The sequence below is a fragment of the Psilocybe cubensis genome, chromosome 11 (genome assembly GCF_017499595.1).
Source record: "Psilocybe cubensis strain MGC-MH-2018 chromosome 11, whole genome shotgun sequence".
Classification (NCBI taxonomy): Eukaryota; Fungi; Basidiomycota; class Agaricomycetes; order Agaricales; family Agrocybaceae; genus Psilocybe; species Psilocybe cubensis.
The window spans coordinates 1,002,214-1,014,130 of NC_063009.1; the positions used below are offsets into that span (position 1 = coordinate 1,002,214).

Sequence of the window (11,917 nt, forward strand, 5' to 3'; positions counted from 1 at the left end):
TAGAGAGAGGTTTCATGCTTGATTGGGGGGATAAAGAGGTTGGTTGTAGCTATTATATACCTATTCAACATGTAGTCACATGATTTTATTGATAGTTGTTTGGTATATCAACAAAGTCATGTGATAATACATAGTTTATAGCATTTAAATTACTAGCAAAAAAACTGTTTGAATGACTTAGCAAATTGTGTATGCTGCTGTTTGGTCAATTCTTGGACAAATCACATGATCAGTGTGTCATCCTTTAGCTAACACCATATAGTATATCTGTGAATAATCTCATATTTTTAACATTTTTAATTTCAAAGTTATAAATTAATCTTTTCATACGTGACCAACACTCAAACGGTTTTTTTGCCCACTGTAAGGGGGGAGAGGTGGTGGTAGGAGAGGTAGAAGAGGTAGAGGAAGAGGGAGAGGTGGTGGTGGTGGGAGAGGAGGAAGAAGAAGAGAAAGAGGAAGAGGAAGAGGAAGAGGAAGAGGAAGAGGAAGAGGAAGAGGAAGAGGAAGAGGAAGAGGAAGAGGAAGAGGAAGAGGAAGAGGAAGAGGAAGAGGAGGTGAAGGACCCTTTAGTTGTATATAAAAAAAAAAGGATTTTCTTCAAGAATTACACAAGGTCAGATTGATGCTTTGTTAACATGTACTTTAAACTGCTGATGTCCATGCTATGTATGAGAAGGCGGAAAAGGAGGAAGATGGAAAGACTATAACTGGTAATATTTGCAAGATCTGCCAGTCAGTTTTTTTATTTTGTGAGTAATGAATGAGTACTCATACATATCTTTTTAGAAGCAGGAAAGTTCCATTAGGTGCTTGCTTTATGACAGGCAGCAATAGTTCATTATGCAAGCATATTTCTTGGTTAGTTATTCTTTTTATATCTTTTCTCTAATTTAATGCTAATCTATGGATAGAAATTGGGAAACTCATGGAAAGAAGTACCTCAATGGGTGTAAAAAACTTAATATGGACCCTAATCCTATATATTTGCCCAATTCAGCTAAATCAGATATAATAGCACATCTTTAAGGCCACTTGACATGTATGTGACATTGAAGTATTGTGCGGTTTTGTAAGACTGGTAAACCAATCTTTCTTACTCACACAGACCTTGTTCTTCACCAAATATATATTTGTAGAGGTATTAGAGAAGCTTTGTAGTTTGTTTAGAAGTTGTGCTACACTTGCCGCCCTAGGATCTCAATGTACTGAGTCAACTTATCAAGGTGTTCACAATAGTCCAAGTGACTCTCAAATTAACAAGACCCGACAGATTGTGCAAACAACTCAATCAACCAAAATGCAATGATTCAATCTTTATTACACGACTTCAACTAACTCGCCAAAAATGGGTACAAACCCAAAACTACTGCCTGTTCTATACAACGGGGGTTGCTTGCCTTTCCTCTCGCTGTTCCTCTCCCTTTTATCCTCTGACGCTTGGTCCATGCATATTGAGCTTGGTGCTGTTCTGATCCGTTTTTCCATATGTGTTGAGCGGAACAGTTGAATTTTTATCCTTCACGCTGGGTGAGCTTTTCTCTTTTGTTTCACTCACGGTTATGCTTCCTAGCTTGCGCTCATGGCCGCGTTTCTTGGTTTACTGGTTGGTTTGAACTGGGTGACAGTCCCTTGCACCCCGAGTATAGCACCCTGGTCTGTCATCCTCCGTCTTACCGCCGCGTTCGAGTTTTATTTTGTGGCTTATATATACTTTGACACGTGCTTGTGCATGCCTCGTCACCTGACTTAGTCAAGGCTCGGCCCGTGTTCTAATTTTAGCTCTTGTTCGTGTTTTTCCAGGCTCATGCAACAGCGCTTCTCACCATCCCCCCCAACTAATAAAGCTTTGGTCCTGTTTCCCCGTTTTCATGTCTTATTCACCTCCCCCCTCGTCCGTTGTCTGAGACATATGGGGAGTGATCAAACCCATTCCTTTGGAGTAGGTGAGTTTGACTTGTGCATCCGCCTGTAGAGACTTTTTCAACTCCTGTCTGCCTCAATGGTTTAAAGGTGAGTTCTGCTCCTTTTCTGTCCCTGCTTCTGGTTATCATGTCTGTCTCTTCTAACACCATAGTTCTACAGCCGTTGGTTGCAGAGATCCACAATGACACGTTACTGACGCTTGGTCTTGCTTTGAACGATGGCAACCGCCTAGCGCCCATCTTTTCTCAATATGGCAAAATCCCACATGTCTTACGGGACCTTGACGAGAGTGTGCACAAGTTTGTGAGTATTAGCTGTTCAAAGTTACACCTAGCGTTTGACTTTCTCCTTTTCTTTAGGAGCATACCTGACCAGCAGACCAAGTTATGGTGGTGCAAGATGCCACTAATCTCTGTTTCGAACTGCGTACTGCTTATTTCAACATACAACGAGCTCTTTGTTTGGCCAACCCCGCGCTCCCCAAGATGCCTCAATCACCGGCGTTTGAAGTGGTGTTTGGTATTTGCAAGACCATCCAGCAACTTTGCCATGGCGCGACGCCCGAAGCTTTATCTACGGAAGTCAGTGCATCTTTGTCCGTCAAGCCTGGCAATGTCCTTTCTGTTGGAAACTCCTCCACTGGTGGCGGCGCCACTCCTGGAGAGCGCATGGAGCCTTCACGTCACAAGGTGAGGCCCAACTTTACACCTTTTAATTCCTTCTGCGTCAAACCACCACCGCCTTCCAGCGTTCCCGGCGAGTCATAAAGTCCAAGACTATTGTCGAATCCTCTGACATATGCCCTTTTTGTCTCTTTCTTCTCTTCTGGTGCTTAAGCGTTGTTTACTAATGTTTTTAGCAGGAGGATGAGGTAACACGATATGACCTCATATTATTTATCTTGCAACTCATTGACGGTATGCAGGCCATGTCCGTTGACAACGACGGCCCAAGTCAAATTGCAATCCCTACCACCATTGTGGACTCTTCTACCCCTGGTGCTTCTCAGCTGGGTTCTTCTTCTGTTTTGTCTAAGGGCAAGGGGACAAACAAGGTGTGTGTGCCTCACTAATTCGCATCTCCCTACCTGATTACCGTTCTTAGCGGCCTGAAACTGTTCTACTTGACTATGAAGCCGCCGGTGTATCATCCAGTGAGCCTGCATTGCAGAAGGCATGCCGATATGCCAACAAACGTGTGCGCTCCAAAGAGGCTAAGTCTAGTAAGTGCCACTCAATTTTTCGTCTCACCATTTGCCTACTCATGCCACTTGGGCAGTGACTACACTGGGTTTCTCTCCCAAGAACTTGTCTGTAGACCATGCTTTGTATAATCTCTACAAGGAAAAAGCCGACTAGGAGTTCCACTTGTCGCATTTACACAACTAGAATGAGCTAACCTTGAAGGAGATTGCCAACTATACTCGCTTGAAAAAGGGCTGAGCGTACCTACGATAAGACACCTTACTGCTTATGGGTTTTTATTCTAGGCCGTGATTCTTTCTTCGTGTAGATCTTAGTCATGGTTTTCCCATTGTGTAGCGACTTCAATGTCACCATTTATGCTGACTCGTCTTTGGAGCCCCAATTTGTTAGTGGGAGCCTGTCCCAATCCGGGGCAGCTGTGAATTCTTCTTTGCTGGATGCTTCTATGCGGTCTAACCCTTCTGGAGAGGTATCTAGTATTTCTCCTATGTCATCAGGCAACGGTATGTGCTCACGCGCGTAGTATGGGACTACCCGGAATGCACCTACTTTATTCTGCCACACAGCCCCGTCCATTTTCGCCACAATATAGGCCCCTTCCTGAGTCCTCCTGACCACAATCATTGGGCCCAGGTAGCGTGGTGTCAGCTTACTGCTGTGTGATGACTCCACGGCTGTATTCCTGACCAGGACTAGGTCACCAGGGCTGAAGCTATAATTACGTATAACCACTTTGTGGTCCTCCTCGTACTTGTGCAACCATGCATATTTTTCCTTGTCTATTCTAGAGCGCATGCGATCCACATGCTCACGGTGCTTCATCAGTGCTTTAGCTTGGTAAGCTATGAGTTCTTCGATACTCATCAATCCTTCTGGCAGATTAACTAACCAGGTTGCTTCCTGGACATCTAGCGGCAAAATAGGGTGCGCGGCTGTAACCAGGAAGTACAGAGAACACCCCAAGCGTCGCCAAATTGTTACACAATCTGCCCAAAACACAAAGGTGAGGAACCAATACCACTTCTTAATGTTTTCTTCGCCTAGCATCTTATACAACATCTGTCAAATGTCAAAGTAATATTGTTCAATCTTTCTGTTTGCCTTTGAGTTATACGGTGAGATTTTAATCCCTGTGATATCATACTTCTCTCTAAGCCATTTGATTGCCACTACAAAAGGTGGTCCGTTATCCGTGACAATCGTGGTAAGACACCCCCCAGCGACATAGGATGTCCTCCCATAGCCACTGTCCTATCGCCCTACCTGTTTCTCGTACCAGGCCCCGCCCTTCTATCCAGGTCGTCAAGTTGTCTCTGCCATGCACCACCGTGTTGCATCCATTCAACGGAGGTGTCATCCTCATACTGTCAGCGTGTAGTACTTGGAATATGGACGGTGTGAAGGTCATTATTGGCCTGAGTCGCAACAAGGTGTGTTGTCTCTGTTGGCACCTGTGACACGTCTTCACATACCAGTTTATATCCTTTTCTATTAAGGGCCACTAGAATTGCTGGACCAGCATCTGGGTAGTCGCGTATACCCCTCTGTGCCTGGTGTGATCGTGTGCTGATTTCATCATGTACATTCTATCATTTTTGGGTACTACCAGTCGGTGCGTATTTTTGTAACTATGCAAGTACAACTGTTCCTCATGCTCAAAGAATCTGCGGGCATATCTTGTAAAGGTCTCCTGTCAATGCCCCGACCACCCTTTGCCTTTCCACTTTTTGTCTCGTAACCATACCTTGACCCACTCCAGGTCGTTATCCTGTTGTTTGGCAAGCGTAGTCCGGTGTTCTTCATTATAACGTGCCACCCTGTCTACTTTGGCTGGTAGCGCCAGGATGTTTGTGAACTGTTCAAAAACCGTTCTTTGTTTGGTGGTTAGTTTTGTGTGCTGTTGATCCAATCATGCTTCTATAGCCTTCAATTCTTCTGCACGTAACTCATCTGCACGACTAAGTTCTTTACTCAAGTCCTTGGTGGTCTTGGCAGCACCCGCCAAGCATCCTGTGTCTGGCACAATTTGATCGACGAAAGTCTCTATCGGTCTTGGCTTTTCACTTGGCGACAGACTTAGTGCGATATGTTGTAAGTACCCTCCTCTATTATCTATCAGAGGTTGGAATTTACTTATATCTTGCAATCCCCTCTCTGTGTCATCAAAGACTTCCGTAGGGGGCAACTTCCACTCCTCTACCTCATCACCCGCGGTTCCAGGTGGCTCATACCATGGCTATCCCTTCCTTCTTGACAACCCGTCGGGACCAAAGGTCTTGCCTGCCTTATGCCTTAAGGTAAATTGATACAACATTATTTCCTCTATCCACCTATTGATTGTGGCATTAGGCATCATATCAGGATTTCGCAGCATACCATCAATGTATTGCGTGTCTGTCTTGACCACTAATTTTTGACACCCAATCAGATAAGCCCTGTTTTCTTTTAGTGCCCACTTGAGCCCATATAACTCTCGCTTCGGTTGTGAATACCTTGACTCGTGTTTGTGCAAAGTTATCAAGCCAAATTTTACATAGTTGATGGTGCCATCCAAGTTTTCCTGATAAATATAGTACCCTATTGCAATGAACGAGGTGTTTACTGCCAATACAACCGCGTTTGCCACTTCATAATCTATATTTTTCAGACAGGGTGCGTTCTCGGCAGCTTGTTTTAACAATCCCATACTAGACTCTTGCTGTGGCCCCATTCAAACACTCTTTTCTTTTGGGTGAGTTTTTGCAAGTGATAAGCTTTCTCTGTGTACCCGGGTATGAAGGCTCTCAGTGTTCCACATGTACCTAGAAAGGCACGTATGTCCCCTATGTCTTTGCAAGGCGCCCATTCACTTATGGCCTTAACCCTTTCTACCATGGGTTTTCTTCCCTTGTACGTACATCTATGCCCGACTACTGGAATCTCTTTGGCGCATAGAACTGATTTGTAACCTGAGAATGTCCTGCCCGCATATTTTATACGCTGGAGTACACGGTTCACGTTTCCTAAATGCTCCCATACAAATCGCCTGATGCCACTATTCTGTGGAATAGTTTCAAAGGTGCTCTCCACTTTGTATGGGGTTGCAGGTCCTTGGACGGCTACATCATCAATGTATGGTATCGTCACATTTGGTATCTCTTCCTGCAATATGTATGTTACATCGTCATGAAATATAAGTACTGAGTTCGTCCATCCCATTGGCAGGATCACCAGCCTCATGGCGCCAAATGGCGTTTGAAATGTAGTTATGTCTCTAAACTTTTCATCTATTTTTTGTTCATCATAGCCTACGTATAGGTCAAACATCCTGCCACATGCGCGTTTCGCAAAGTGCATAGTGAGGTCCTCCGTACCTGGCGGTAGGCCGGAATGGGCTATGGTTACTGCGTTTAGAGGTTCCAGGCTATGCACAATGCACAGGCTCTTCCCATCCTTCTTCAGCACTGTAAACCATCTTGAGCGGTAGGATGCATTTGAGGTTTCATAAACTCCTGACTCTTGCTTAGATTTTATTATTTTACAGACCTCCTCGTATAGTCCCTTCAGAATAGGTATGTTTTTATAAACCCAGGGTGTGTGCTCCACTGTGGGTATCTTAACTGGGGGAAAGAATTCCTCTTTGAAGTGCCCGCGTTTGCTGTTGTCCCAGGCAAATGCTTGGTTTTGTTGCATGATGATATTGTGTACCAGTTTCCTTTCTTCTGGCCACAGAAATTCATCTCCATGTACCTTGTCCATTGCCTCCATACGTTCTTGCGTATAACAGCGTGTTGGCACAAAGTCCGTAGGGTGCGGATTCAGCTGGGGCATGTCTGCCAGCAGATCTCCCTTGATTTGGCGCTTTATGCAGAATTCTTCCGGCAAGTCAGTATAAACTGGCCTTACTTTTTGCACTACTGGTTTATATCTCTTCTTGCCCAGATAGGTTGCCAGTTGCCTTGTTATTTTAGCCTTTTGAGTGCCTGTCTTTCGTGATACGTTATATGTTTTGCCTTGAAAGAACTGCTCCAATCTTTGCTTATCTTTTGGTTCCATTACTTTGTGTTCTAATACTTGGGATAGAAACGCCTCTCTGACCTCTTTCCTCAAGAACTTATCTGCTTTAATCTGGTATGCGTGAATTTTTAGCTCCTGTGTCTTTTTATTTAATTCAAACACGGCTGCCACCTCTCCGCCCTCGCCGATTTGGTTCAACAAGTTAGCCTTGAGGTTGTCCTCGAGGTGGATTAAAAACCCTCCGCCTTTTTCTTTCTCTTGTCTGTACATGTTTTTGGTCCTCTGCCTTGCTCAAAGATAGGAACCACTGCTTTCCTCCCAGTGTTAGGGTCCTCTATACAAATAGTGGCGGACCCATCATGTTCTGTCTGCACGTTGGACCGCGTTAATGAGTCGAAGGTTCGTCCCAGCAGGATAGTATAGGCTGGGTTCCTAATAACATGGACCTGCAGATATATGGTGATGCCTCCAAAGGTGAATGGCACGTTCCTTGCAAGTCCTAACATGTGGTTAATAGTTTTATTTGCGCTTTCCATGTTGATGGTAACGTTGGGATCCCAGCTTAGACCTGTCCTAAGGGCTACTTCCTCAGACATGGATACTATTTGGGACCCGCTATCCATTATAGCTTTGATCTCTTCTACTCCATTGATTTTGGGCCAGAGAGACCGCAGTTGTTTGGTTTCTTTCCCTGTGTAGGTGGAGGTTGGTAACTTTTTCTCACCCTGCTGTAGTAACTGCAAGTAGAGGTTATTACCAACTTTATATTGCTTTTGTGAGTCTAATTTATTGGTCAATATAAACACCGCTAACGGTTCTAATTGGGACGTTGATATTTTTATGGGAGTGACATCTTTTTGCAAGTGCTCTCGCACTTGTGGCGCACTGCCCAGTAGGTCTCTTACAGTCACTGTGACTAGTGCACTCATAGCTGTTTCATGTAGCTGCTGACTGATTATAATGTTTTCAACTAGTGCCTTAGTACTATACACCGGTTTTGACTTGTAATCCGGCCCACGCATGTCTATTATGGGTCGCACAACTTCATTTAGTGGTTGTACATCTATGTACGGTAGCTTGTTTTTATTTTTCTCTGTGTCTTCTTTATCTGCTTCTGCTTGTGCAGGTGTATTACCGTTCTCCGGGTTGTTTTGTTGTTGGAAATGCGGTGAGGTACATCGTGCCCCTTCATAACCCTTCCTCGAACTTAGGGAAAATTTCCCAGGGTAGGTTCTTCTTCTTCATCAAGAACTGGATGCCTCCCTAACACTGCCTCAAACGTGTCGTCCCCAAAGTCTTCTCAAAGGTTCATAAGGGATTTAGACAATTCATATTGTCTATGTAGTCGGTAGTGAGCAGCGTCCAAAGGTGAATCATTGTGACTCTGCCAGAAACTCAAAGTTTTGCTGACCGGTATAACCCCTGGTGTCCTATGCAAGCTTTCAACTACCTCTTTTCGTGACTTATTTCCCATTGGATGTACCTGGGACCCATCTGGTAATCTCACATACCCCTCGGCATTCTTGATGACCCATTTGTTATTTAAGTGCCGTCTCACATGTGGGCAATCTATTATAATGTGGGTTTCCTCCTTACAGTAATGACACCCTGTGGTCTGGCTTATGCAAGCTTTGGGTGCAAAAGCTGTTTGAGACGTCTGTGGAAATGCCGCAGTTGGCACTGTATTTAACTGTAGACTATTTTTGAAGGTGAGCATCATGTTCTGGAATTCTAGCATCTGTTTATGCTGGCTTTCCTGTAACATTTTTAGCTCTAGGGCTCATTTATGCTCTTGGTTACTGATTACATCTGACAACTGAGATATTTGTTCTTCTAATTTGACATAATTCTTGTCCTTAGATTCCGGAACCAGGTCTGAAGCTCTATACGCATGTGTAGTCTGGTAGGTTCCTTTCAGCAGTGCGTTAGAGTTCCATTTGGCTGCTTTTTCAGCTATGCTAATAGCGGCCTCAATGACATCTTCAAACTTATGCCGGTCTTCTCATCGGACCAGCTCTATCTCATTGGACTCTTCCGCTGCTTCGTCTTCAGCTGGCGGCTGATTCTAGGTTTTGACTACATTTGTAGTATCCAACTTGAAGTCCAGTTTCTGGCCTATTGGTCTGGCAAACTCCGTTGTCAAACAACCGATAAATCGCTCTACTAGATCACGGTTAGATAGTAGTGCGGGAGGCTGTAACAGTTTCCCAGCTTCTGCTCTAAAGGTTTGTACTAAAGCCATTAAGCCTAGGCTATCATGACTTTTAATTTGGTTATTTCCACTATGTTTTTGGCATATTTTGTCCAAGGCATCGATAGAACCTCTATGTAGATTAACAGCTTCTGGGTACGACATGATCAGGTCCTTCCTGAATCGCTTCCAGGTGCCCTTCTGGAACATACTGAATGCACGCCATTCTGCCTCTGTAGTGGGGGATATGTAACAACACACAACTCGCTTCTTTTCTTTGTCAGTCTTGACTCTGTACTTTTTGAATAAGTCATCAAGCTGATCCAAGAAACGCAGTAGTTCCTCTGGCTTGTTCTTATCGAACTTTGGTGTGCCTTTATCGCCTAACAATGGTAAGTCTTTCGCCATTGTTTCTGTATTATTATGTTGTTCTAGAACTTGCTTGCTCTCTTCAGCCAATAAATAGACTGTTTCATCAGCAGCGAGTGGTTTGGTATTTGGTTCTAGTTGTTCGGTATGGGCACTACTCGACGCGGTGTCAAGGTCTACTTCGATTTTTTGTATTGCGTCTACGATAGACTGAAGTGGCTGTTTTTTATTTATTATGGACTTATGTGTCCCACGTTTAATAGGTTTTTGTTATTGTTTAAGTTTACGGGTCTCAGCTGCAGCGTAGGACTCTGCGGTTTTGTCACTGATTCCTGCTCACGCGCTTCGACGGGTTGCCACTGTCGCGTTTTTACAAACACTTAGTAAGCTTTTTGTGTTTTTATATTTTTGACTCTACTGACTAACCTCCCCTCGCGGTGGGCTCCAGATGAAGTGTTGTGCGGTTTTGTAAGACTGGTAACCCAATCTTCCTTACTCACACAGACCTTGTTCTTCACCAAATATATATTTGTAGAGGTATTAGAGAAGCTTTGTAGTTTGTTTAGAAGTTGTGCTACACTTGCCGCCCTAGGATCTCAATGTACTGAGTCAACTTATCAAGGTGTTCACAACAGTCCAAGTGACTCTTAAATTAACAAGATCCAACGGATTGCGCAAACAACTCAATTAATCAAAATACAATGATTCAATCTTTATTACACGACTTCAATTAACTTGCCAAAAATGGGTACAAACCCGAAACTACCACCTGTTCTATACAACGGGGGTTGCTTGCCTTTCCTCTCGCTGTTCCTCTCCCTTTTATCCTCTGACGCTTGGTCCATGCATATTGAGCTTGGTGCTGTTCTGATCCGTTTTTCCATATGTGTTGAGCGGAACAGTTGAATTTTTATCCCTCACGCTGGATGAGCTTTCCTCTTTTGTTTCACTCACTGTTATACTTCCTAGCTTGTGCTCATGGCCGCGTTTCTCAGTTTACTGGTCGGTTTGAACTGGGTGACAGTCCCTTGCGCCCTGAGTATAGCACCCTGGTCTGTCATCCTCCATCTCACCGCCGCGTTTAAGTTTTATTTTGTGGCTTATACTTTGACGCGCGCTTGTGCATGCCTCATCACCTGACTTAGTCAAGGCTCGGCCCGTGTTCTAATTTTAGCTCTTGTTCATGTTTTTCCAGGCTCACGCAACAGCACTTCTCATCAACATCTGTGCCCAATCCCAAGTGGACAAAGGAAGGCCTACTTGAGCATATCCTTTCATTTGTTGTTGAAGATGATCAAGTATGTATTCTTTTGTTTTATGATTTTATACTTACGTTTATTGGTGTAGGCATTTCTGGTAATTGAAAAAGACTCTTTTCAAGCTCTTTTGAAATACTAGTGTCCTTCTATAAAGGATGATGACATTCCAAAATGTACAAAGTTGCTTGAGGAGGTCATAAAAAAGGCCAAGGTAGCAGTTAACTACTTAATTGGTCACTTCAAAGTATGTTCATTGCATTTTTACTTTATATAAGCCTATACTTATTAAATTTAGACTATTTCCAGTCAGATATTGATTACCTTTGATGCCTGGACCTCAAAGTCATATAATCCATATCTTGGTATTACTACTCATTATATTGATAGCCTGCTTGATAAGCCTCTTGATTGGGAGCTCAAATCCTGTGTCTTGGGCTTTGAGGAAATTAAAGGTAATCATGGTGGTGCCAATATAGCTGTTTTTGACCGCTTTGATATACAGAATAAGGTATATATTTTTATTTTCTTGTACATTTATTCTAATATTATGTTTAGATTGGTTGGGGGACAGTAGATAATGCTACTTCTAACAACAAAGCTATGCACTGTCTTCAATATGTTTTAAATACCATATTTTTATAATTTTTAAGGAGCATGGAGCACACTATTCATCTAGCAACTAAAGCTTTTATTGAAATGGTTAATCCTTGCTTTTCTATACACTCAACCAAAAGAAATATTGTGTCCGCTTCTTTATGTTTTTTTATATACTCAATAAAAACAGGTACTGTGACAATGGAAGATAAAAATGAGATTGAGGAAGACGATGATTTAGACTAGACTGCTAACTGGACATATCTTGATTCTGTTTCTGATAAAGAAGAGATTGATAAAGTTATTAATTTTCTTCCTAGTGATGTTCTAGGAAAAGTTCTAGCCTTGATTAACCAGGTGAGTATTTATTATTTTTT

General features: G+C 43.2%; 3 protein-coding genes across 3 annotated transcripts; 2 read left to right on the plus strand and 1 right to left on the minus strand.

Annotated features, from left to right (window-relative positions):
- Positions 1-225: 225 nt before the first annotated feature.
- JR316_0011476 (uncharacterized protein) lies at positions 226-956 on the plus strand (the record flags this gene model as incomplete). The annotated part of the gene is made up of 3 exons (XM_047897131.1): positions 226-234; positions 369-557; positions 915-956. 3 exons carry the CDS (start codon positions 226-228, stop codon positions 954-956), a joined length of 240 nt encoding a protein of 79 aa, XP_047743540.1.
- A 1,096-nt stretch (positions 957-2,052) lies between these two features.
- JR316_0011477 (uncharacterized protein) lies at positions 2,053-3,284 on the plus strand (the record flags this gene model as incomplete). The annotated part of the gene is made up of 5 exons (XM_047897132.1): positions 2,053-2,233; positions 2,380-2,615; positions 2,786-2,980; positions 3,031-3,148; positions 3,205-3,284. The coding sequence occupies 5 exons, from the start codon at positions 2,053-2,055 to the stop codon at positions 3,282-3,284; spliced, it is 810 nt and encodes a 269-aa protein (XP_047743541.1).
- A 5,908-nt stretch (positions 3,285-9,192) lies between these two features.
- JR316_0011478 (uncharacterized protein) lies at positions 9,193-9,726 on the minus strand (the record flags this gene model as incomplete). Its single annotated transcript, XM_047897133.1, has 1 exon — positions 9,193-9,726. One exon carries the CDS (start codon positions 9,724-9,726, stop codon positions 9,193-9,195), a length of 534 nt encoding a protein of 177 aa, XP_047743542.1.
- Between the last annotated feature and the right edge of the window lie 2,191 nt (positions 9,727-11,917).